This window comes from Artibeus jamaicensis, unplaced genomic scaffold (genome assembly GCF_021234435.1).
Source record: "Artibeus jamaicensis isolate MK-2021 breed Jamaican fruit bat unplaced genomic scaffold, CSHL_Jam_final contig_456, whole genome shotgun sequence".
Taxonomy (NCBI): domain Eukaryota; kingdom Metazoa; phylum Chordata; class Mammalia; order Chiroptera; family Phyllostomidae; genus Artibeus; species Artibeus jamaicensis.
Genome location: NW_026521839.1, coordinates 6758281 through 6785085, shown reverse-complemented (window position 1 = coordinate 6785085; position 26805 = coordinate 6758281). Strand labels below are relative to the sequence as shown.

At 47.7% G+C, this 26805-nt stretch overlaps 1 protein-coding gene across 2 annotated transcripts in view; it reads left to right on the top strand.

The window, feature by feature from the left end:
• Positions 1-13277, top strand: part of CTNNA1 (catenin alpha 1) — a 221686-nt gene extending 208409 nt beyond the window's left edge. For both annotated transcript variants that reach the window (XM_037147500.2, XM_037147501.2), the window contains exons 12-18: positions 4400-4600; positions 5162-5313; positions 7896-8006; positions 9173-9354; positions 9511-9616; positions 11090-11224; positions 12088-13277. In XM_037147500.2, the coding sequence (XP_037003395.1) occupies positions 4400-4600; positions 5162-5313; positions 7896-8006; positions 9173-9354; positions 9511-9616; positions 11090-11224; positions 12088-12375 (1175 nt within the window). In that variant the 3' untranslated portion in view covers positions 12376-13277. The remainder of the gene's footprint in view (positions 1-4399; positions 4601-5161; positions 5314-7895; positions 8007-9172; positions 9355-9510; positions 9617-11089; positions 11225-12087) is intronic.
• The last annotated feature ends 13528 nt before the right edge of the window (positions 13278-26805 follow it).

The following is a 26805-nucleotide window of genomic DNA, read 5'->3' as shown; positions in this document are numbered from 1 at the left end:
ATTTCATTTGATAAACGTTTTCCGTGGAAGTGCAATTTACTTTCTCATTCGTTTACTCTGCTTACATGTGGAAGTCTGGGTTACTTTTTTAAAAATCTTTTATTTTTAAAGATGCAGTTGGTTCTAATTGGTTTATTACATTTTTTTTTACCAAATGTTCTTAGAAACATTTAATGTATCACATGAGATATTTTGGGACGACACACATGAGTGGTGTCAGTGTGCCTAGAGAGCTTGGTCTGATTTGGAGGACATTGAATGAAGGGTTATTGTATATAATTTTGTTTTGTTTTAATCGCAAAAGTGCAGAACTGAAGAGTTCCTCTCTTTTGAGGAGAAGGCATAGGTAGCTGACTCCCATGCCCACTAGCCATGTGACCTGTGTGACCTCTGGCAAGTCACTCAGTACTTCTGTCCTCCAATTTCCTCGTTAATTGTGATTTTTTAAAAAAAAGAAATGGCTACTGTTTAGTTAAATGTCAATCGCTCAGAACATTTCCTGTTATTTATTAAGTTCGTTATATAACACATTATCCCCCCGTGTGTGCGTAAGCTGGCATCAAGAAAGATGTTCGGAGCACAGGCCCTGTCCTATGTTGTGGATTGAAGTACTAGTTACGCATCCTTTTTGGAGAATGCCACTTGGCTTGGTTCCTGGGTGGTAATTAGGTACCAAATCATCTACTTCAAACATATAGGCCTTTGATTTAGAAAAAACCCATTGCTAGAAACTTCCCCAGAGATGTGTACACAAATGCTTGCCAAAATACCTGTACAAAGATGTTCACTTCAACCAAAATGTGTGAGAGAAGGCTAGATGAGTGAATTATGGCCCCTCCATCTATTAATAGGGTACTACATAGCCTTTAAAATAGATGAAGTAGGTCTGTAGAGACAGACCTGGAAAAGTTTCCAGATGAAAAACAGGCACCAAGGTGTCCATAGTACGATCCCTTATAGATAGAGCATGGTATGCGTGTGAGTCCCCGCCACACCCCCATTAGAAGCACTTACAAAAAAAGACTGCACTGAATCACCAGAGTCTTTGATGAATCGGGTACAGATCAGTGTGTCTACTTATAATGGACCCATGCTGAGTTTCCTGGGAATTTCAACTAAAGCTTAAGTAATTTTTGGTATAAGTCAGTGTGGGCACCTCCAGCCCTCCCATGTTTGCACATATCCAGCAAAAAGTCGGTTTCCTCCTAGCACTCCAGTGTAGAGAACAGGGTTGATGCTGTGTCCTGGGTGTGTGTTGGCCTCCGCTGGCTGGGACCTTCCTAGACACAGCTGGTCAGTGAGGGTAGAAAATATGTAGCCCTGGATAAGTCCCTTTAACATTTCATATAATAAGGGCTTGGTGATGATGAACTCTGTCCTTTCATTTAGAATGGATTTAGAAGGACAGATAAAGTGCTTCTCAGATAAGATCGAATTCAAGGAGTTCATCATCACCAAGCCCTTATTATATGAAATGTTAAAGGGACTTATCTAAGAAAAAGAAGTTAAAAAAACATGAACAGTGAAAGGACAGCAAAGTCACAGTTATTAACAACCACACCTAAAAAGCAAACTAAAAGGACAGCTAGATCAGGAGCAGAAACATAGAAATGAAGATCTCAAGGAGGGTTAGCAATAGGGGAGTGGGAGGAGGAGAAGGGGGGAGAAGGTACAGAAAATAAGTAGCATAGACAATAGATAGAAAATTGATGGGGGGGTAAGAATAGCATGGGAAATACAGAATCTAAAGAACTTGAGACACATGGTCATAAACTAAAGGGGGGTAATGGTGGGGAGGGGTAGGGTGGAGGGGAATGAAGGGGGGAATAGAACAACTGTAATGGCATAATCAATAAAAAAATAAATTTAAAAACATTCTTTAAAAAAAAAAAAAAAAGAAAATATGTAGCCCTGGCTGGAATGGCTCAGTAGATTGAGTGCCAGCCTGTGAACCAAAAGCTCACTGGTTCAGTTCTCAGTCAGGGCACATGCCTGGGTTGCAAGCCAGGTCCCCAGAGGCAGCCAGTCAATGAATCTCTCCCACATGGATGTTTCTTTCCTTTTCTTTCTCCCTTTCTTTCCTTACCTCTAAAAATAAAATCTTTTTTAAAAAGTAGAAGAAAAGTCCTGACTGGTGTGGCTCAAGGGATCAAGCACTGGACTCCAAACCAAAGGGTCCCTGGTCCCCAGTATGGGGGTGTGCAAGGGGCAGCCACACATTGTTGACCAGTTGCCTTTAGTACACACCCCAACTGGGGATGGAACCCACAACCCTGGCATGTGTCCTGACCAGGAATCGTGTGACCTTTTACTTTCCTGGACAACAGCCAACTAAGCTACACCCGTCAGAACTCCATTAATTCTTATAACTGGTTCAGATATTACCCCCTCAAATTTGTTTATGTAAAAAGTATAATGTGTAGTTCAATATGTTTTCTCTTTAAATAGTACAGAGTTTAAATCCTAACAAGTCTAATTTTTTACTTAGTAGGTACTAAATTATAGCCTTTTTAATAACTATATTGCAGTTGTTTGTTTTCCCCTTTTATAATAGGAATTCTTACTACATTTCCTTTTCCTTGGAAAGATATTGATTGATGGGTTGACATTTAAAGACTTACAGAGCAATTTTAGATTCACAGCAAAATTTAAAGGAAAGTAGAGAGTTTCCCATCTAATTTCTATTTGCACATATGCACAGCCTTCCCCATTTCAACATCCCCCACCATAGTGACACATTTGTTAAAATTAAATAACTCAAAGTCCATAGTTGTACATTATTGTTCACTGTCAGTGGTTCACATTGTATGGTTTCGAACCATTAGTCCCATCACTGTAGTATCATCTAGAGTATTCTCTGCCCTAAAAATCTCTGTGCGCTGCCTATTCATCCCTCCTCTTCCCGGCCTCTGGCAACCCGTGATCTTTTTACTGTCTCCATAGTTTGCCTTTTCCAGCGTGTCATGTAGTCAGAATCATACAGTGCATAGGCTTTACAGATTGGCTTCTTTCACTTAGTAATACTGTGCATTTAAGATTATTCCATGTCTTTTAATGGTTTGGTAACTCATTTCTTTTTAGTGCTAAATATTCCATTGTCTAGATGTGCCAGTTTGGTGTATCTGTTCACCCACTTGAAGGACATCTTAGTGGCTTTCAAGTTTTGGCAATTATGTGAATAAGTGCTATAAACATCTATATGCAGGTTTTTATACGGACATAAATTTTTATCTTCTTTGGATAAATACCAAGGACCGTGATTGTTGGATCATATGGTAAGAGTATGTTTAGTTTTGTAGCAAACCTGAGGGTCCCCTTTGTGTTCCTGCCCACCCACCCCGTGGAGCCCGGGCAGCAGTGTCATTCTGGCTGTCAGTAGTCTCTGGGTGACTGAGCCCACTCCCTTTCCAGTTCTGGGTCTGTCCCTACAGATCAACCTCATCCATTGTGACAGCTGTGTAGTGCCCATAATTTATTACCTGCTTTGCTCTTGAACATCAGGATCGTCTAAACTTTGTGACTGTTGATGAAGTTGAACCAAACTCCTTATTCTGAGGTTCTCAGGATCTACTGTGAAGCATTTTACTTTGAGGAAATACAGTTTTGATGGGCCTTCCGATTCTAGCTCTGGGTCGGTAGGAGGCACTCGTCAGCTTAATAGAATTCAAGGATTTCCACAAATAACACAACAGGCCTACCTGTAGCCCATAAAAAGGTTACCAAATGTTTCCCCTGAGGTACGCTCCCTCAGCACCTCCCAGAGGCTTCAGTCTGCTTCCCAGCGCCATCTTCTGTCCCAGGACAGTGCTGGCTTCTTGGTGGATTGTCAGACTGTTATTGTCATCTACTGGAGGAGGGAGGGACTGGGGGGATAGTCTCAGAGTGAACCTTGCCTTCTAATTCAGATTTCTTCTGGATACAAGGTCAGTGAAATTATTTAAGGTCAAGAGAAGTTAAGGTTTTTGTTCTCTGAATTGTCTGCCTGGCTGAATAGCTTAGCCTTAAAGATGGGCCTCTTTCTCTATTTTTAAATCTGAATGAAGATTGTTATGCTTGGAGGTGAGTGTAAGTTGAATTTCTATGGAACAGCTGATCCAATAGTTAATCTGTTCTCTTCAGTGAAATGACACAAGTACAGCTTTTGTCACCATAGCTGGCATTGAATGATACATACCAACTTACAAGTAATTGTCATTTCAGCATAGAGAGGTATAGCCAGTATTGTGATAACTATGGTGTCAGGTGGGTGTTCACTTCATAAGTTACACAAATGTCTAATCACTATGTTGTACACTTGAAAACTTGTATGTCAAAAGTAATTGAAAAAAACTTAAAGGAAAAATAATTGTCTCCTTCCTGTGGAAGGCCTCCTCCCTCACTCTTTTTGCTTGTTCCTCAGAGAATCACATATTGGAAGATGTGAACAAATGTGTCATTGCTCTCCAAGAGAAAGATGTGGATGGGCTGGACCGCACGGCGGGTGCAATCCGAGGCCGGGCAGCCCGGGTCATTCATGTAGTCACCTCAGAGATGGACAACTATGAGCCAGGGGTCTACACAGAGAAGGTGCTGGAAGCTACCAAGCTTCTCTCCAACACAGGTACGGGAATTCCCTGCTTTACTGGTGCTCCCCACACAGAGACAGTCTGGTGGGCTGGGCCATCTCATTAGTCCAGGCTCTGTGGTTGGGAAATAGGAGATCAGGACTCAGGTCTTAAGCCAAGAGTTTGGGGTTGTACATCATACTTGTCAGACAAATGTAGGCCTCACACACATATTCCTTTCATGTGGGTCCCAGGATTAATGATGGGAATAATTTTGAATACACTATTGAAGATGAATTTTTTAGTTAAGTCTTCTGTTAGTGAATAAATGCTAAATTAAGGAGGGCCCAATTCTTAAAGCAACACCTCACGTCAGTCTCACTTCAAGTTTGTAACCATCCAAATCCTATACTGTAGAATCTGGTCAGAGCCAAAAATGGTGATTTGAGTCTTTGTAAAAATGGCATTTATTTCACCCATTAATATTTGTCACATATGTAGAAGCAGGAGCTCCTCATTGTACACCTGGCCTCTTCCTGAGTGAGGGATTTGGGGAGGGCTGATGGAGTGACAGTGTCTGCTGGGCCAGCGGGGTCTGTCATGCCTCTTTTCTGCAGTTATGCCGCGTTTCACTGAGCAAGTAGAAGCGGCTGTGGAAGCCCTCAGCTCGGACCCTGCCCAGCCCATGGATGAGAATGAGTTTATCGATGCCTCCCGCCTGGTGTACGATGGCATCCGGGACATCAGGAAAGCAGTGTTGATGATAAGGGTCAGTAACTGCATTTCAGACTTTTTAACAGTTCTTTCTTATTATCTGCTGCTAAGCTTGAGCAATGCGTCACTCCGGAACTCAGTAGATGCTTTGGCAGTGTATTAAAACCATGAATCTAAAAGCTGTTAGAGTGAATATATTTAATTACATTGTCTAAAATGACTTTTAGTTGCACGTTTAGAGCCCAGAGCCCAAACTCAGGTTGAGAGTAGAAACTAGTATGAGCTGGTTGTGACGATTTAATTTAGGGCAAGCAGTCACCACAGTATGAAGTTTCCATTTTAGGTAGAGGAAAACTATGGAAAACCAAGGCTTTTCAGTTAATTTAGGAAGAAGGATATTTCCTTAATGCAGGATGACATTATTCTTCACATGGAGCACTCCTCTCTTTAAAGGGGTGGCAGGCAGGGTGCTAGAACGGAGTGTGTTCAGGGTGAGAATGGGGGACTGTGGCAGCTCTTGCTTGTATTCCCTGGTTCTCGGCCAGGTCGTGAGCTGTCTCACCACAGCTGAATGAAATGCTCCCTGCTCAGGGCCCTGACTGACCCGTCTGCTCAGAGAGCAGACCTCTCACCATCTGAAGGTCCAAAGGGCCCCTCCTGGGCTGGCAAAAACAAACAGGTTGAGAAGCTACCCACCGCTCCGTAATGCACACCCCCAGGGTGTTAGGCCTGGGTCTCCCAGCTACCCTTCACGTGTCGTTCTGAGCATAAGCATGTGGCTCTGGAAGCTGAGAGCAGGGCCTGCCCGTGGCATGGGTGGCTGTTTGCTGTTAATCTTGTTGGGTTCATTTACACACACCTTCAAGGTTTGCTAGTCAGACCTCCCAAGGTAGACAGGAATGCTGTCCCACTTTTTATCCCCTCAGCCTGGTAGCCTGTGGAACCTAGCCCATTGTCAGCTGGAAACAAAGGCCATTTATTTCTAAGGCAGTTGTGTTAGGCTGGATGCATTTTATATGCAGTGCAGAAGCTCCTGGGCAACACTGCACTGCTCTGGGATGTTCAGGGATTTTGCCTGGTCGGCTGCTCGCTGTTCCTGCAGGCCCCATTCTACCTGCACATGTTGGGGCTGGAGGCAGAGAGCTGGGGGCAGAGAGCTGGCCCCTTTTGCTTTCCTCATTCTTGGTGCTGCTAAAGAAAAATGGATGTTCTGCAGAGGCCTGGCTGAATGCAAGGTTAAACCCAGTGGCCCTATCTTAGTGGTGTAAAGGGGTCCTCTGGTCACATATATTGGTGTTATGAATGCAAGCCCTTTTCTCCAGAGTTCTTTCCATGGAGACAAGACACCTAGAAATAGACTAAAAGAAACCTTAATGATAAAGAGGAGGTTAATGCCTTTGGAGATTTCAGAGGGCTGAAACTTCATACTCTCCAAGAGATGCTTGCAAATTCCAGAGTCCCCATTCTAGGGAAGCAAGTAGGGTTGTGAGAAATCGCATCTTGGGCGGGGAAGGCAGGCCACTTGGCTTCCTCTTCCTGTTCTGGAAGGAGTGAAATGGGCAGTGGTGGCACAGTGTTTTGCACTCCCAGGTCAGACCGCAGGACCCTGCATTGGCATGCTGTCTGTGGCTCACTGGTGTCTTGTGTGTCCTCTGTTGTCCTCGCTTCATCTCAATGAGGGACAGGCCTGGCTGTTGCACACGTACACACACTGGGCAGTTTCAGATGCTTTCTCACATGTCCTCTCCTTTGAGCTTCACAGCAAGTCCTGGGGCTGGGTTTGGAGTAGGTCCTGATGCAGATGAGGGGACTTGCCTCATGCCCTCCTGTCACAGGCAGGCTGGGCATGAACCAGCCCCAGCCTTTCTGCGTGCTACCCCGTTCCTGATAACTTGGAGAAGGCATATTTCATTCAAGTCAGCAGCTAATCCTGCAAGGCTGGAGGTTGTGCAAAATAATTTTATTTAACAATTCAAGCAGAGCTAGGACCACCAATCAATCCCTTTGGTATTTGCTCAGACCTTACCTGCCACATTCTCTTTTTTCCTTTTATCAAAGGAAAAAAATAAACTACATTGTCTAATTTACCATAAGTTACCAAAGGCTGCTTCTCATAGCAGCCTTTGGTAACTTATGAGAAGGCCCATTATTATTTATTTCATTTTCTTTTTGTTATAAAGTAGGAGAGTTGTAAGAATCTGTTTAACATTGTGTAGAATACTTCTATTTTTAATACACTACTTTTTCTACCCAGAGCAGTTCTTACCTTTGTTTCTAGATGCAGCTATTGGACAAGTACATTAAAAAGTAAAACACATTTATCAAAGAGTCTTGACTCTCTCTGTTGAAGCCCCAGCCCCCAGAAAGGAGCCCCTGGGCTCTTCGGAAAGCGTGGGGTGGTGCTCTCACCTACTGCTTGTTGGGTGGACCAAGCAGGTGCACCTTACGTGTGCATCAGCGAGGCAGGGTCTCAGGTGACTCCTGAGTGATTTTAGCCTTATTACTACCCACACCTGTTTAGAACACTGCTCATGAAAATCCCAAACCATACATCAGGCCCAGGTGTATGGGCTGAGAGACTTGAGACATCTGGAAGCCTAAGGTTGTGTCTGACTACAATCTCTCTTTTGGGGACAGACTCCTGAGGAGTTGGATGACTCTGACTTTGAGACAGAAGACTTCGATGTCCGAAGCAGGACAAGCGTCCAGACGGAAGATGATCAGCTGATAGCTGGCCAGAGTGCCCGGGTGAGGAATCAGTGAAGCTTGTTCTGCAGACCTTCCTTGCCCCTCTCAGGTCTTAGCTTTTCTTTTCCAGGAAGCCACTCTCCATATTGTGAACCCTGTTTTCCGAACTCTTTTATTTTTTTGTGGCAGCAGGATGTTAACCTAAGTCGTGGTACCTACTAGTCAATTGTAGGTTCCCAAAGTGTCCCCCCAGTTGGGAGCAGGGCAGGAACACGGGCCTGGGAGCTTCAGTTGATGACTGAGTCCTGGGTCAGGAGATCCCTAGGATCTAACCAACACAACGTTTGTTAAAAGGGTTGTGAAATGAAAAACAACTGCTGCCTCTGCCCATCTCAATGATACCATGGGTATGAACTATTTATTTCAGGGTTAAAAAAAATAAGTGGTACATTTAAGAAAATCAGCGCCCTTGCATATATTTGAGTCATTAAATCTTCAGTCAATAGCATTTATGTTTTTGGGAGTATGCCTAGAAATATTTCTAAGGAGTCTCTTTTTCACTTCTCAGAAATAATTTTGAACACTGAGTACCTCCCTGCTTTAGGCCCCACTTGATCATAAGCCTTTCAGGAAGCTGAGTGGGGAGGAGGCCAGGGAGACGGCGGCAGGCCTCCTCGGGTTGCTTTGATAAGCTTTAAATGCCACTGAAATATGTGAAATGTCTATTCCTCACAAGGTTCTCTCTTGCCTTCTGTAAAATTTACACTCTAAAATCACTTCCAGTTCACCTTGAAAAGTCGGGGAGGCAGTGCAGCCACAGGAAATGGTTGTTTGGCACTGGCCAGGGAAGGGTGAGAGCATTAACTAGCCTGCCTCTCATCTCCACTCTCCACGGCAGGAGACAGAGGATGAAACTTTTAAAGAATTAAATTAAGCAGGTTCAGTTTATGTGCAAGTGTGGTCACAAAGCTTCCGAATTAGTCTTCTACCCCTCGCATTCTTGTTTTCCTCCACATTAAAACTTGTTCTTCAAAGTGGGTTGGGAATTCAGGCTGCCATAAACTTCTAGGCAAAGTGAGAAGAAATGGCCCTTCAGGCAAAATGAAACCTATTAAAGCATTATCCTACCTATGCCATAGAACACTCGGTGGAAATGTTTTTGGCTAATGCACTGTGAGAATGTCATATTCTCTTCATGTAAGAGCTTTCTGTGCTTCTGATTTTAGGCAATCATGGCTCAGCTTCCCCAAGAGCAAAAAGCAAAGATTGCAGAACAGGTGGCCAGCTTCCAGGAAGAAAAGAGCAAGCTGGATGCCGAAGTGTCCAAATGGGATGACAGTGGTAACGACATCATCGTGCTGGCCAAGCAGATGTGCATGATCATGATGGAGATGACTGACTTCACCCGGTGAGCAGTGCCCGGCCTCACCAGCTGCCCGCCCGGGGGCAGCGCTCCTCCCCACAGGTCACATCGGCCAGGCAGGGCCGCACTGCTCGGTAGCGGTCTTCTCTCTTCTCCCACCAAAGGGCTTCATCTGCAATGATCCTTGTTCTCTTTCTTCAGAGGTAAAGGACCGCTCAAAAATACATCAGATGTGATCAGTGCTGCCAAGAAAATTGCTGAGGCAGGATCCAGGATGGACAAGCTCGGTCGTACCATTGCAGACCACGTAAGTGACACACTTGCCATGTGGGTCTTTTAAGTTCACCCAGGGACTTGGGCAGCCCAGCACAGTCCCTTCCTGAGGTGGCAATAACAGTAATTTTCATGGGATACAACACTCTTCTCATCTAAAAAATTGTTCTTAGCTCACCAACATCGAGTTTTAAGGGTTTATGAATTCCTGTTTCTCCTCTGACATGTCTTGAGAGGCAGGCCCGGTTTGCAGTAGAGTACGTACCTGGAGCAGGTGTGTTTGTCCTGAAATCTTGACAGATAAAAGCCAGCTTCTGTTGGTGACTTGTTTATTCTGAGTTCCCTTCTGAATTTCAGCTCCAGGCAGGTGCTGCTTCTGCAGCCAAGCACACTGACTGACAGGTGTGTGAGTGCCTCTCCTGGTGGATTTACTTCACACAAGAATCTGCCTCATGTACCCAGCTGGGGACAAAGGTCGATGTTCTCAACTACCCGGCCTTCATAAAAAACCTTTTATGAAAAATTGTGCCTCGTAACTCCTGGAAGATTTACGTTTTCCTTGATGCTTCAAGACTTATTAGAGGGGCTGCTTCTCAGTTATAGTTCTACGCAGTTCTACGCCCTTCCCTCCATCCCCTTTCCCTGAGGTAGCCAGCCTCTCAGCCTGCATCCTGGTGCCTCCTTGCTCAAACTCTCTATAGGTTCGGAAGTCATCCTGACTCCACTCTTTCACAGAATCCAGTACTGAGCCCTGGCATTTCCCCCGGCCCTGAGAATCCTGACTCACCCGGTCTTTCCTCTCTTCCACTACCAGCTCAGGCCGGACGCCCACAGCCTGGCGCCTGGACGATTTTTTGTGGCCTCTCCCCTCAGCTGTCAGTATGGTCTTCCTACATGATCATCGTAAATGCTATCAGATATGGCTCTGCTGTGTAGAATAAAATCCAAAATTCGGTCTCTCTGCACCACCCTCACACTCACTGCGCCCAGCCTCCCAGAGGGAACCGCTTGCTATAAATACTTGAGAGGGCTTCTGTGTTTCTTTCTTTGGGTAAAGCTTCCTAAGTGCAGCCACCCTAGTGAAGACCTCAGGGTCCACAAGTGCTTTCTTTCTTGCTGCCATTACTCTTCCTCCATCTCTGCCTGAGGAGAACCTCTCCTTTCATCAGGTGTTTACAGTGTAGGTCGTAATTGAGCAGATAGCGTGCCTCAGAGCAGAACAACTAGTGGGATGGTTATTTCCTAGCTCAGAGCAGACTTTCCCCAGAACCAAGCTCTTGCTTGCTGAGGCTTTTTCTCACCTTCAGGGCCTGGGCCCAAGCAGAGTAGCCCAGGGCCATGACTGCCCCAAGTAATTGGGTAACTTGTCTCTCACGCCCTTTGCTCCAGCAAGGAGCGGGGAAGCCTCTTGGCAGTGTAGTGTGCTGAGAGGTTTACAAACAGTCCCTGGGGGTGTGTGGTTTGGGTCAGGCCTGGGTGCTCTGTGCTAAACCTGCTTGCCCATCAGTGTCCAGATTCAGCCTGCAAGCAGGACCTGCTGGCCTACCTGCAGCGAATTGCCCTCTACTGCCACCAGCTCAACATCTGCAGCAAAGTTAAGGCCGAGGTGCAGAACCTTGGTGGGGAGCTCGTGGTCTCTGGGGTAAGTTTCATCTGCGAAATGAAGTAGTTGGTGGGCGTAGGTTGGCTTTTGTCCACATACCCTCCTTACCAGCCCTGAGCTGGGGAAGTGTGCTGTGGAAATCCCTGAAGTTTCTTCCTAGTCCTTGGAGGCCAAGGGGCTGCCTCTCCAGTGCTCCCTGCTGAACTGCTGTTCTGTTTAGCACTGTGTGGTGTGTGACAACTGTAGGCCACTATCGAGCTGGCCTCTCGCTAGGAAAAGGTACTTACTTACCTTCCTCGTTTTTGTTTCCTCATGGAAGAATTGAGCCCATTCAAAAATTGCAAAGATGATGTGCCAGGGCTTTTTGAAATCCCCTCTCCCTGTCTGAGTGCCTGAGTAGCACCCCCTCCCCCGCTTTTACCATGTCACAGTTCTGACCTTGTCACCTGGGGCAGGGCAAAAGTGGTATCTGCTGGGCTCCACTAATTCCCTGTGGCTTCTGCTTTTCAAAAGAACTTTGTGTTTGTGGTACCTACAGATACCATTTGCTCACCTGCTACAAAGTCATGGCCCCTGGGCAGGACTGAAAGCGGCGGATTTCTGTCTATTATGGCCAACTCCTCCAGTTTGTCTTAGTAAATAAAAACTTGTTGAGGGGTGAGGGCAGGCAAGGCAATAATGCCTTAGGTTTTTGTTACTGTTTTAACTTTTCTTCTTCAAAAGATCTGAAACGGTTGTTTTTAGGGCATTTGGGTAAGAGCAGCAAGCCACTGGGGAGAGTTCATTAGTAATTGACTGTTGCCGAGCCCTGGAGCAGGAGAAGTGGGGCCTCCCTCCACGCCCAGCAATGGGGCTGCAGGTCAGACGTGTGCTCCTCACTGCCCCATGTTTGTGTCTCTTAGGTGGACAGTGCCATGTCCCTGATCCAGGCTGCCAAAAACCTGATGAATGCTGTGGTGCAGACAGTGAAGGCGTCCTATGTGGCCTCCACCAAATACCAGAAGTCTCAGGGTATGGCTTCCCTCAACCTCCCGGCTGTGTCATGGAAGATGAAGGCACCGGAGAAAAAGCCCTTGGTGAAGAGAGAGAAACAGGACGAGACACAGACCAAGATTAAACGGGCATCTCAGAAGAAGCACGTGAACCCTGTGCAGGCCCTCAGCGAGTTCAGAGCAATGGACAGCATCTAAGGCTGCCCTAGCCAGCCGTCCCCGCCTCTCGGCGCTCTTAAGATCAGTCTCTGTTCTTTACTCAAATGTATTTGCTAAGGAGACCATTCATGTTAGATTCCACAGGGAAATACATATTTGTGTTTAAGCCAGTCACAAATACTTTCAGCATTCAGGAGCATATTTTTAGCTATATTTTTATAAGCTTAAGTAAATAAAAAGTCCATAACCAAAGAGAATCCCACAGTAACTTGTTAGTAACACTCTGACCAGGTTGTGTAATGCGGCATTAAGGTTCGAGAAAAGGGGAGAGCTGATTCACCCTGTGTTCAGGGAAGGGCCTCCCAGCAGCCCTGGGTCCCAGTGGGTTGGCTGGTATTAAATGACCAAAGATGACCCAGGGTAAGCAAACTGGGTATCTCAAGAAGCTGTCCCCAGAGAAGAAACGTTCCCAGAAGGGTCCTGAGAAGGACAAACCACAGGAATTCAGTAAAACAATGTATCATGCAGAAAACTGATTACTTTTTTAAAAACCAATCCTATGACATGAATGAGAATTTTAGTGCATGGTCACAATTACTAATGTACCCTGCTGCAGGACATATTAATAAAGTTGCTTTTTTCAGGCTAGGTGTTGTGATGTGTAATCAGAACGTGCTTTTTTCCCTTTCTTTAGCTTCTAGTGCAAATACGTCACCGGGCTCACTTCTAATAACTGCAGTGTTTCCTGCCTTGGGCCCGCAACAGAAGCCTAACAAAATAGTGTTTGCTTAGGCAATAATTTAGACTTTACATTATTTGTGATTAATAATAGCAATTACTATAGCTATGAGGTATAGTTTTACTGTCTTATTTAAATTTTATGAATTTCAATGTTTTTACACTAACTTTTCCCAATAAAGTCTAGTCTACCTTTAAACCAAGCCTAAGAAGCCATTGTCGTTTTCCTTTGCCTCCCAGAAAAGCCAAGTTTTACACGAAACATCTGGATTTGCCCGCAGCATCTGCAGTGTCCCAGCAAGGAGACTATGTTTGTGGCTCCAGGCCACGGGCTGCACAGCCTGTGCTTACAGCTTCCACGGCAGCCCACCACCTCAGGAATTCACATGTCCACCCTTCAAAGGGAAGGTCAGAACCTTGGAGGCATCCTGAAAATCTCCATGGATAGCATCCCCTCTCTCTTCTGAGTTCCCACCAGCTTACAAGCATACCTGCATAATAGCAGCCTCCCAAATAAAACCGATCCTAACTCCACGTCCCTTCCCAGCAACACATCCCACCTTAAGCAAGACCCTAAAGAGACGTGTGTAGTCATCCCTTCTTCCTCATTCCCATTCTCTGCCATCCTGTTAGCTGTCCCCCTATGAAGGGAGCTTGCCTCCATATCAGCAGATTGATTGGCTTTCTTCATCTTACCAACTTCACTGTGTAAGTGCCCAGGTAAACCCTTCCCCCTTCCTGGAAGTTCCTCACTTGACTTCTGGAACGCCCCACTCTGGTTTTCCGTCTTCCGTTCTGCATGCTCCTCCTTCGCCTCATCCTAGTCACTGAACTGCTGTGCTGCCCCAGGGCACAGTACCTGGGTCTCTTTGGCTCTACTCACTTCTGATTTTTAACCAGACTCCTGGCTTTAAATACAATCCCGATGCCAACTTCTCCTGTAACTTGACTTTTGTAACTGCCCGCCAACTAAACTCTCCACACGGATCTTTTAATATCTCAAACTTGACCTGTCCATATAGCTTTAAAGTGTATGCTGGGTCCAACTACTTAACACTTCTGTTTACTTCACCTGGTTATCATACGTACTAGTTATCTATTGCTGTGTGACAAACTGCACCCTGAAGCTTAGCAGCTAAAACATTACCTCAGTTTCTGAAGGTCAGGAATCCAGTACAGTTTAGTGGGAGGTTCTGAATTGGTCTCGTGAGGCTGCTGTCTTTGAAGCCTCGGCTGGCTGCAGGGTCTGCTTCCAGGCTCCCTCACGTGGCTGCTGGCAGGCCTGGGTTCCAGGTCGTGCGGACCCGCCCACAAAGCAGCTTATAATCGGCTTCCCCAGAGGGAATGATCCAGAGAATGGCAACCAGATGGGAGCCACAGTGGTTTTTTAAAACCCGATCTCTAATGTACCATCACTGCCACCACATTCTGTTGGTCACACAGACACTGGGAGGGTACAAGGGAGAAAAGTGCCAGGAGGTAGACTCCTAGTCGTCAGAACCCAGACCACTACAGTCACCTCCCCACCGAGCTTCCCTGGTCCTGCTCCCCACACCCTCCCCCCAATTCAGTCACAATAATCCCTGTAAAACAAGTCTGACTGTGTCCTTCTCTGGGCCCTCTCCGGCCTCTCCCTTCACCATTTTTTGTCACTTGCCCTTTGCTCCTGTGGTTCCACTGCCCAGAATGCACTGTCCTCAGAGACCTACTGTGTTCTCTTAAGGTGCCCTTCAGGTGTCTCTTCAAGTCCCCTTATGGAGAAGACCTTTGATAAACCCTTATCATGTCCTCTCTTCATAGCACTGAACCTGCTTGACATTTACAAGTCAATCTGTTTCTATTGTAAGCTTCACGGGGTGGGAACCTTGATTTTGTTCATCACTGACTCTGCAAGGCCCAGGGCACTGACTGAATCTTGGGGAACTCCAGTGGGGCTGGACCCAGAAGACTGGCCTCCCTCTACTTGCCCGCCACACCCCAACTCTCAGCATCCAAGCCGACTCTTTGGAACATTCTCCCCGCTTCTGTTGCCATCATTTGTCACATTCCAAATTATCTTCCAGGCTTCAGCTCCAGATCGTCTGTCCTCAGCTGCTTCACCTCATCTGCTGGATGTCCTAGAGCCCAGGACCCCAGCAGCCCCAGCCCCTGTCCACTTCTCTCCAGCAGAGGCCAAGGCCCTACTCAGTTGCTGCAAAGGTTCCTAAACTGGCCTACATCAGCCCCCCAGCATCCATTACCCATTTTCTACCCAGTAGCAAAAGAATCTTACAGAAACACCTCCTAAAAAGTCAAGCTTCTACATGAAGCTTTCTGGGCCGTCCACCACCCCACCTGACATGCTGGCAGCCCTGTGGCTCTTCCCAGGGTGTCTGGCACTGTGGCCCTGCCTTCTACATGCACACTGCCCCCTGGTGGTGGTTCCTAGAGCCCCATGCTCTCCCTGTGAGCCCATCATTTCATGTCCCTGTCATCGCCTTTGCTATATCATCATCCCAAATTTAATACCATTATATACTTGAAAGACTAACTTTTTAACTACACCTCCTCCTAAACAACATCTGTGAAATCATGTGCTAGTTACATTCTAATATACATCAAAATATATTTTGATAAATGTTCACGTTACCACCTAAATCATCCAAGTACCACCAGTGAAACAGACAGTGTTGGTCTTGTCCAGACACCATCCAGCAAAGGGCCTGGTTCATGCTTGAGAAACAACTGTTGAACCATCCAAACCATTCACTGATTTAAACCCACCTATCAAAAGATTCTGGAAGGCAAAAAGTAGGAAATTGAGGAGGCACCGGGAGCCCTGCCCAGAAATGCCAAAATCCTCCATCCTCTCAGAGACGACAACCTAACGCAGCACGGCCTGGGCTGAGCACCAGGGAGACTTGCCTCTCCGTGACCTTGGAGTATCTGGTCCTTCCCCTTTGGCCCCTGAGAACCATCTCCCCTTGGCATCCTGAGGCTTTTTGCTTCCCAGCAGGGCAAACACAACCCTCAATGACACCCCCATCCAAGATGGCGCCTCACAAGCCTGGCACTGGGCTTGACCACTACCCACACACAGGGCTGCAGAAGCCGTCTCCTCTGCTGGGCAGGTGACTTCAAGGGCCCTACCTCACCTCTGCAGTCTGCTCACAGCTTCCAACCTCCGCCCAGGCCAGGGTCCCCTGTCCACTGAAGGGAGAGAGACATGGATGCGCCCACGCGCAAGGCAGGCCCAGAGCCCGTGTCAGGCCTTTGCTCACACTCTCCCATCTCAGCTTTACAACTCATGAAGTATCAGCCCCACTACCACCCCTCAGTCTTTGCACCCACGTCACACAGCTGACAAGCAGCCAAAATCCCCTCCCAGTCTCAGAATCCAGTCCCTCCAAAGCTCCCTAGTTGTGATCTTCCCTTCTGGAGCCCCGGAGGGCAGTACAGGGCCTGTGCTCCCCTCCGCCAACCCTAACCTGCCTCCCTAAAGACTAACTGGGAAGTCCCTCATATCCCAGCCACATCTGCCCACCCGGGTAGGAGACGGTTCTGTGTGGCGTGGGCCCAGCTCCCACTCGGAAATGCACAGGACCCATGCCCATGGATAGGTTCTCCCGTGGGGGATCAGGCCTGCTATGACCTAGGCCACTTTCAGTCTTGCTTTTTGCTAAAAACTCCCTCACCCGGATTTGTGGCAAACATTTACTGCAAAGTAACTTCCTAAAAACCATGCTAAACCTTCCAAAAACCAATGTAACCGGTTCAACCACTCTTGCCTTTTCATTTGCAAATCTCTCTCTTCTGTGATGTGATTACCAGCATCCTTTCCTTTATTTTCTGTAAAAGGTAACCACCTAAAGTGAACCTGTGCATAGTAAATGAGGACCATCATGTAATGTGCTGAGAAACCCAATAAAGGCCGGTCATAGCAAGGGCCAAGGCTTTTGTTCCCCTTGAGAGAAAAGCCATGCTGTCCCTTTTCCTCCACCAGACTCGGTAGTCCGAGCGAATGTCTCGTTTCATCCATAATGACGCAGACACTGCGGGCTGGTGCCCACATCACACCCCTGTGGCTGGTTCTTAGGACTTTGCCTGTCAGGATGCAGGGACTCTCCAGGTTCCTGGCTAAGGCCACTCCGTGGCTTGTTGCTGGATCCTGGCCTGCTCAAGGGTTTTGCCCCACAATTCTCCCCTCTATTTCCCACTTTGCCAAGTTTTCCTTCCTATCTTTCTCATCAGCATACAAAACATGCAGTTAAAGAGAGAAAAGATTCCCTTGAGTCCATGTCCCCCCTCCCTGACTTGCACAGAAGGCCTTAGATGACTGTCGGCCTCCAGCTCCACCTCCCTCCTCTTCCACTCTCCCCAGCTCGCACCCCTCCAATCCTCTAAGTAGCACGTGAGGCTGGTGGCCATCCCTCCTGCCTTTTCACACTTTCTGTAGATTTCCCCGTCCCCAGCCTTCACCAACCCCTGCTCCTCCCCACTCACCAGCTCTTTCTGACCTCTACCGGGGGGGCAGCCCAGGTCTTAGGCCTTGGTCCTCTTCTCTGGTCTGGATGACTCAGCCTCAGGGGCTGGTAAATGTGTAATCACCAGCTCTTGCACAGGGGATGTGTGTGTGCACAGTTATATACATTTAACTCCTATAGAGGAATTGTAGTACGTGATTCACAAACATAACAAAATACGCAATACTCTTTACTGTAAACTCTATATAGCCAACTGACTCTCACAGGCTCTCGTTTTTGTTGAAATCCTGCATCCACACCCAACTGACAGGCGTAACTGACAAACGAGTCTGATTCTGAAGAGAGTGCTGGTTGATCCTGTGTTTAGCTGCAGGAGTAAGATGGAAGTGAAACAACGAAAACACCAGTGGAAATGTCACTTGATCACCAGTGAATGAATGATTTCTTTGAAAATTCAGATAATAATAGCCAAATACTGTACGATAATTCTTTGACTGTTCTGTGCTATCAACAGATGACACTTGCAAGTTTGATTGACCTTATTATGTATTTAAACCATTTTCTTCATCACTTTCTTAATTCTAGACAATCAACGAATGATAAATTATGCCTTGATTTGTAGCATTTCCCAGTAATCATGGTGGAAAAATTCCTACCACATCTAATTTCCAAACATGATGTTGACATTGGCAGGATGGGCCGGGTAGGACAAAATGGCGGCTGGACTACAACCCAGAAAAGATGCCTGACGTCAAACCAGGGAGCTGAAAGGGCGGGCTCTGCCAAAACGGATATCCGCATAGCAATCTGAGTCCGAGGAGAACTACCAATGATATATTGCCGATTTGTTCAAAGGGGACCAACCCCCAGCTCCCATGAAGAGAGCCAACCAAAATAAAACTCCGTCACATTCCCTGCTTGGGCGAGGCTTCCCCTGCCACACTCTGCTGACCGGAGAACTTCGCCCCGGTGCGCAACCCCAATAAAGCTCTATACTGCCTAACTTCGTGGCTGATCGGCATTTCTTCCTTGGCGGAGCCTAAGAAAACCTTTCATTTGGCGCCAAAACCCGGGAGTTGTTGTTGTTTGCTGCAGACCGCTCCTGTCCCCACTCCCCAAGGAGGCCTTGCGGCCACCCCACCAGTCCGGACAAAGAACCAGAGTAGGTGCTGTTGCCCTTAAGTTTCTGGTCCCCAAACGTCGATTCCAGGCCCCCGTCTCCTGGGAGAGACTGCTCTCACACCAAATCCTTAGCACTTCGTCGGGGTGACCCCTCCGGGAAGGACTGCCCTCCCCCACTGAGGTTCTGGACACCAAAGGAGACGTCCCTGGACCCAGACCCCCATTTTTACCAGACCGGATCAGCAGATTGGGTTGAGGGACGCCGATTCCCATTTGCTGATCCTCATGGGAGCAGGAATGGGAGGAGTCCAAGCCAGATAGATCCTAAGTCACCTCTAGGGTGCCTTCTTAAAAATTTGAAAGTAATTGACCCTGGCCTCAACTGAAAATGGCTGACTTTTGTATCCACTATGGCCTGACCATTACATCAGCTCGATAATCGTGAAACCTGGGCTCCTGAAGGCACTTTCGATTCCGTTACCCTTAATGACATAGATAATTTTTGCAGATGGACTGGCAAATGGTCTGAGGTCCCCTACATTCAGGGCTTTTGGGCCTTGTGCTCCCGCCCCGATCTGTGCACATAGTGCTCCACAGCCCAAGTTCTCCTGGCCCGAGGGAACCCTGAACCCGTCCGGCCTCCTAAGCCTACTGCCCCAGAACCTCCCTCCTCCTTTTCTGATTCCCCTGAAGACCTTGCTTCCCCTCCCCCTCCTCCTTATCAGCTCCTGCCAACAGCTACTCCAGCCCCGCCCTCCCCTCTCAACCGGATTCTCCCCCTCCCTCTGAAGACCTTTCTTCCCCAGTAAGCTCACATACTCACTCCCGCCTGGATCTAGAGCCCCTAGACTCCCGCATTTGCCCCCTCTGGGAAGTGGCAGGAGCAGAAGATGTCATTCTCTTCCATCAAAAAATGCCTAGGCCCATTCTCCACTGACTCTACGAATTTTATCAGGGAATTCCAGTACCTAGTCCAGGCTTGTACCTCACATGGCATGACCTGCACATCATTTTAACTTCCACCATGACCCCAGACGAACGTTAACTGTGTCCAGACTGCAGCTAGGGCTCATGCAAACCAAACCCACGCCACCAATCCTCTCGGCCAGTAGGGGCTGAAGCCGTGCCAGAGGCAGAACCAGGCTGGGACCACCAGGTAGGACAGGCGGGTTGGAGGTGCCACCACCAAATGGTTGAGGGCCTGATAGCAGGTATGCACCAATGTGCCCAGGAAGCAGTCAGTTACGAGAAGCTCAGAGAGGTCACCCAATGCCCCAGAGAAAATCCGGTGCTGTTTCTCAACAGACTGACCGAGGCAATGATGTTCCATACCCGCCTTGACCCGGCTTCTAACGCTGGGGCCACTGTCTTAGCTACTCACTTTATCTCCTAGTTGGCCCCAGATATTAGAAGAAAACTGAAAAAGGCCAAGGATGGCCCTCAAACCCCCATCCGAGATCTGATAAATATGGCATTTAAGGTTTCCAATAACTGGGAAGCAGAGGCTGAAGCTGCCCGCCAGACTCACCTACAGCAAAAGGTAGCCCTGCAAACCCAGGCCATGCCAGCGGCCCTGTGGCCGGCGGCAAACACTGCCCCGGGGGGCGAAGCCTAAGTCCAGGTGGTGTTTGGCCACTGGAGGGATGCCTGTCCCCTTAGAGGCTCGTCCCGGGTGCCCCCACACAGGGGATGAGCCAGTCAAGGTGTGGACTCTTCCCTGGCCTTGCGAGAACTTCTCGGACTCCCAGATGACTGAAGCGGCCCAGACTTGAAGACCCCCATCAGCCTCGCTGAGCCCAGGGTAATGCTGCAGGTAGTGGCTAAGTCCATCTCTTTCCTAGTAAACACGGGGGCTACCTATTCTGTTTTACCATCTTTGTCAGGACCTCTTCCTCCTTCCCAGATCTCGGTCAGCAGGTTGGTTGATGGGACCCCATCTCGCCTGTGGCGAACCCCCCTTCTTAGCTGCAGTCTGGACGGCCTTCCCTTTTGCCATTCATTCCTTGTGATACCCTCCTGCCCTATTCCACCTAGGACAGGATGTTCTCCAATTATTAGGCACCACTCTTCAGATCGCACGAAACCCAACCCCTTCCTCCTCCCTCATCCTCCCACAGATACAGGGTGCAGCCAAGGGGGGGGGGGCAAAAAAGATTTGGAATGGTGTCCAGAATTCAAAGTGTACAGGAATATTGGAGAGACATATAAGATGTCCTCACCCGGGACAAATGGAGCAGGGCCATTGAGAGCTGTTTTGCATAGCAACAGTTTTGCAGCTAACCTCTAGAATGGTCATTTAACATATCTATAACCTTTAACTGGTTTCATAGATACGTTAAATAGCTGTGGCCAAGTTTGGAGCCAGGGAGAAGGGAGTGGCTGGGACCCAAGATGTAAGGAGGGGCTGCGCCCTGGAGGGAGAGCGCCTGTGTGAGAGCTTGGGCAAGACTGGCTCTGGGAAATGAAGGGTCCCTGCTTGGCCAGGCGAAGGGAGAACAGCGCGGTTTTCAGCAGAGTGAAAAGAGTACCACTGGGCTTTGCCAGATTGGGGACCCCTGCAGCCAGATGAAAGGGAGAGCCACGTGGTTTGGGGCAGAGTGAAGACATAGCAGTCATGTAGGGGAGAGCCACGCGGTTTCAGCAAAGTAAGGACCCCCTGTTGGTGAGGTGAAAGAGGGAGCCATGTGGTTTTGGCAGAGTGCGGACCCCCTCTTTCCCAGGTGAAAGGGAAAACCACTCAGCTTTGCCAGAATGGAGATCCCTACAGCCAGGTGAAGAAGAAAGCCACATGCTTTTGGTGGAGTGAGGACTCCTGCAGCTTTGGTAGAAGAGGCCCACGCGGCTTTGGGGTGCCCCCTTTGGCCGAGTGACCTGGAAATCAGGAGAGACTTTGCCTGGAAAAATTGTTACCGAACAACAAGAGGTGGTCCAAGGGAGGGGCAATACAATATTTGGCCCACCTAGGGATGCCAAAAACTGCTATACAACAGGGGCCCCTCCCGAAAACAAAATACTAAAATCTACTGGGCCCTTCTGTCCGCCGCCAATTGGAAAGACATCTCTTAATGCCAGAGATTTGTGAAAAGGAAACAAAATGTTTATTTAATGCTATTCAGGCCTAATGCCACCACTAAAATATCAAAGTCCTTTGGGTTGTACACCTACACCCACACAGCGCTCCCTTCTCCCACTGTCCCAACTCCGGGTACCGTAAATCAGGAAAAGAGCACACGTCTGTGTTGCAGGCCGCTGGCACCGTCAGCTGTGTCACCGTGCAGGCAGGATCTCGAGTTAATCCAAAGTACTGTGGTACCCTCTCATGGTCCACTGGCAAGAGTCCTTTGTACCCAGTTCCAGTCAAGGTCTCTGTTGCTTTTCAGGCCCCACGGCCAAAGGGGGCACCCCAGAGCCGCGTGGGCCTCTTCTACCAAAGCTGCAGGAGTCTGCACTCCACCAAAAGCATGTGGCTGTCTTCTTCACCTGGCTGCAGGGATCTCCATTCTGGCAAAGCTGCGTGGTTTTTCCCTTTCACCTGGGAAAGAGGGGGTCCGCACCCTGCCAAAACCACGTGGCTCCCTCTTTCATCTCACCAACAGGGGAGTCCTCACTCTGCTGAAACCGCGTGGCTCTCCCCCATCTGGCCAAGCGGGGACCCTTCATGTCCTGGAGCCAGTCTTTTCCAAGCTCCCACACAGGCCTTCTCGCTTAGGAGCGCAGCCCCTTGTTACATTCTGAGTCCAAGCCCTTCTCACTCAGGAGTGCAGACCTTAATTACATCCTCCTGAGTCCCCATCCACTACCTTCTCCCTCAGGAGAGCAGCCCTTAGTTCCCATCTTGAGTCCCCTAGTTCCATCCTCCTCTGCTAGTTCCTTCTCCCTTCTCAGGAGCGCCGACCCTAGTTACATTCTCCTGAGTCTCTGCTAGTTCCTTCTCTCTTCTCCCTTCTTCGCTCCCAACTTGGCCACTGCTACTTAACATATCTATGAAACCAGTTAAAGGTTATAGATATGTTAAATAACCATTCCTCCAGAGGTTAGCTCCAAAACTGTTGCTATGCAAAATAGCTCTCAATGGCCTGGCTCCATTCATCCCTTCCCCCTGAAGGGGGGGGGGGCGGTGAGGGACATCTTATGTCTCTCCAATATTTCTATACACTTTGAATTCTGGACACGATTCCAAATCTGTTTTTTTGGGGGCCCCCCCTGGCTGCACCCTGTATCAAAATGATACAAAGAACTCTTGCCAGTGGACCATGAGAAGGTGCCGCATGACTTTGGATTAATTGGAGATCCTGCCTGAACGGCAACACAGCTGAGAGTACCAGCATCCGGGAAAAACGGACGTGTGTTCTTTTCCTGATTTACAGTACCCGGAGTTGGGACAGTGGGAGAAGGGAGCGCTGTGTGGGTGTAGGTGGATATCCTAAAGGACTTGGATATTTTAGTGGAGGTGTTAGGCCTGAATAGCATTAAACATTTTGTTTCCTTTTCATGAATCTCTGGCATTGAGAGATGTCTTTCCAATTGGCAACGGACAGAAGAGCCCAGTAAATATTAGTATTCCATCCTTGGGAGGGGCCCCTGTTCTGTAGCAGTTTTTGGCATCCCTAGGTGGGCCAAATATTGCCCCCACCTTAGACCTCTTGTTCCGTAACACCACTGTTGGAAAACCTACTCGCCCCTCCCTGAGGGACCAGAAACGGCCGACCTCTAGCCCCTCCCCTCTACGCCCCCCTGACAGCAGGAAGTAGCCTGATAGAACATGGCCCCCCCTTATCCTATCAAAGAGGTCGGAATGTCAGGATGGGCGGGGTAGGACAAAATGGCGGCTGGACTACAACCTGGAAAAGATGCCTGATGTCAAACCAGGGAGCTGAAAGGGCGGGCTTTGCCAAAACGCATATCCGCCTAGCAACCTGAGTCCGAGGAGAACCACCAATGATGTATTGCCGCTTTGTTCAAAGGGGACCAATCCCCAGCTCCCACGAAGAGAGCCAACAAAATAACCTCCCCCCACATTCCCTGTGTGGGCGAGGCTTCCCCGCCCCCCTCTGCGGACCGGAGAACCTCTCTAGGGTGCACAGACCCCAGTAAAGCTCTGTACTGCTTAATTTTGCGGCCGATTGGCATTTCTTCCTCGGCAGAGCCGAAGAAAACCTTTCAGACATCTTGAAGGTGGAGCTGGGCAGACAGTACACACAGTTGGCTGGGATTTCCACCACCCAGATTCTACAGCGTAAGTAACCTCAACAGCACAGATCATAGTCAACTGTAAATTAACTAGGAAAGTTGAGTGTTTACTGCCTTTAAAATTTTTAGTCTTAAATTTACAGACAGTGAAGTCCACTCTTTCTTGGTGTACACTTCTGTGAGTTTTCACAAGCCCATTGAGTTGTGTCGGCACCAGCAGGTTCGAGACACAGCACGGTCGCATGGCCGTCCCCCGAAGATTCCCTTGCACTGCCCCAACATGGTGGGACTTCCCCCGACCCTAATCCCTGGCCAAACCCTTCCCCTACAATTTCACATCTTCTAGGATGTCACAGAAATGGAATCAGTCGGTCTGCAGCCCGCTGAGGCTGCCTGTGTCCTGTCGGCGTGATGCCTGGGAGACGCGCACCAGGGTGGGGCGCAGCCCTTTGTTCGTTTCCGCCGCGAAGCAGGGCTGCAGGGCACCCGCACGGGGTCCACCTCCCAGGGGAGGGGTATTTGCACTGTTTCCAGGTGGTTTATTTTTAAAAATAAAGTTGATATAAGCAGTTGAACACAGATTTTCATTTATCTTGGGTAAATACCAAAGAGCGCGACTGGTTAGGTTGCATGGCGTATGTGGAACTTTGTAAGAGACCAGCACACTGTTTCCCATGGTGACTGCATCAGTTCGCACTCCCAGCCAGGCTGCTCTGCATCCTCGTCAGCACGTCGCACAGTCAGGCTGTTAGGTTTTTAATGTTTTCAGCCACTTCCGTGAGTGTGCAGTAGTGTCTTGTTGTGTTAATTTGCATTTCCCTAACAACTAATAATGGTGAGCACCTTTTCACATGCTTATCTGTCATCTATATTTCTCTGGCGAAATATCTTTGAATCTTTCGCCTTTTTAAAATTGGGTTGACTATTTTTCAAAAGATTTTACTGATTTACTTGTAGAGAGAGGGGAAGGGAGGGAGAAAGAGAAGGAGAGAAATATTGACATGTTTGAGAGGCACACTCATTGGTTGCCTCTCACATCCCCCAACTGGGTACCTGGCCCATAACCCAGGCATGTGACCTGACTGGGAGTCGAATCGGCGACCTCTTGGTTCAAAGGCCAGCACTCAATCAAACTGAGCCACACCAGTTCTTTATTTTTTATTGTATTTATTTCTTTTTAGAGAGAGGGGAAGGGAAGGAGAGAGGGAGAGAAACACCCATGTGAGAAACACTGATCCGTTGCCTCTTGCAGGAACCCCAACCAGGGACCCTACCGTCAGCCCAGGCAGGTGCCCTGACCAGGAACCGAACTGTTTCCCTTTTGCTCTGCAGGATGACGCCCAACCAGCTGAGCCATGCCAGTCAGGGCCGGAATGACTATTTTCTTGTTGATGGGTCTTGAGTATTCTTGATATGTTCTGGATATAAGTCCTTTGTTAGATTTGTATGGGTCTACTCTCTACTAAGCTTTGGTAGCTGGTGTTTGTGGGAGGCAGCATAATGGCTCCCCAAAGACACCCACGTCCTATTTCCTGGGAGCTGTCCTTTGTGATTTGCAAATATTTTCTCCCTGCTGTGGCTTGTCTTTTATTTTCTTAATTTCTTTAACAGAAAAAGTTTCTAATTCTGAGAGTCCATTTTATTGTTTTTTTAACTTTATGAATTGTGCTTTTGGTCACTGTATTTAAGAAGTCTTTGCCTAACTCAAGGTCACAGAGATTACCCTTTTGTTTTCTTCTTAAAGTTTTATAATTTTTCATTTAGGTCTATGACTGGCTTTTGAGTTAAATTTTGTATAACACGATGAAGATCAAGATTTGTTTTTCAAAATATGACTGTCCAGCTGTGACCAGTGTGGCTCAGTTGGCTGGAACGCCATCTTGTGCACCAAAAGGTTGGGGGTTCGATTTCTGGTCAGGGCCCATACCTAGGCTGCAGGTTCAGTCCCCAGTCAGGGAGCATATGGGAGGCAACTGAGCAATGTTTCTCTCACTCTTCCCATTCCTCTCCCTCTAAAATCAATAAATATATTTTAAAAGTTTTTAAAATAAGACTGTCCAGTTGTTGTATTACCACTTACTGTAAAGATGATCCTCTCTTCACTGAAATGTCTTTGCACCTTTGTCAAAGATCAATTAAATGTGTTTGTATGGGTCTATTTCTGGCCTTTCTACTAAGCTTTGGTAGCTGGTGTTTGTGGGAGGCAGAATAATGGCTCCCCCAAAATACCCACATCCTATTTCCTGGAAGCTGTAAATATGCTGCGCACACAGCAAAGGGGAATTAAGGTGGCAGATGCCTGATGTTAAAATAAGGGTATTATTCCAGATGATTCAGGTGGGGCCAATGTTATCACAAGGGACCTTAAAGTGGAAAAGGCAGGCAGAAAAGTCAGTCATATGAGACCTGGACTTGCTTTTGCTGACTTTGAAGAAGGAACAAAGGTCCACAAGCCAAGGAATGCAGGCAGCTTCTAGGCACTGGAAAAGGCAAGGAAACAGATCATCTCCAGAATGACAGGAAGGAATGCAGTACTCACTGTTGATGGCTCTGATTTTTACAGTGAAAACTGTCGGATTTCTAACCTGTAAAACTAAGATAAAAAAGCTGGGTTGCTTTAAGGCTCATGCTACTTTGTTAGAAAGTAGCAGTACTTTGTTGCTGTAACAAACTAGCATGAGCTACTTTGCATTTCATCAGGGATGAGCTCATGCTACTTTGTTACAGCAGCAACGGAAAACTACTGCCCTGAAAGACAGTGTTTTTCAAGGTATTTGCCCCTCATTTCTTCTAAGTTGTCAAATTTATAAACCTAGATTTGCTCATAGTATTTGTTTATTACCCTTTTAATGCCCGCAACATCTATAGTGATATCACTTCTTTAATTCCTGATATTGGTCATTTGTGTCTTTTGTCCAAGAACCGTATTTTCATTTCATTGATTTTCTCTATTTAT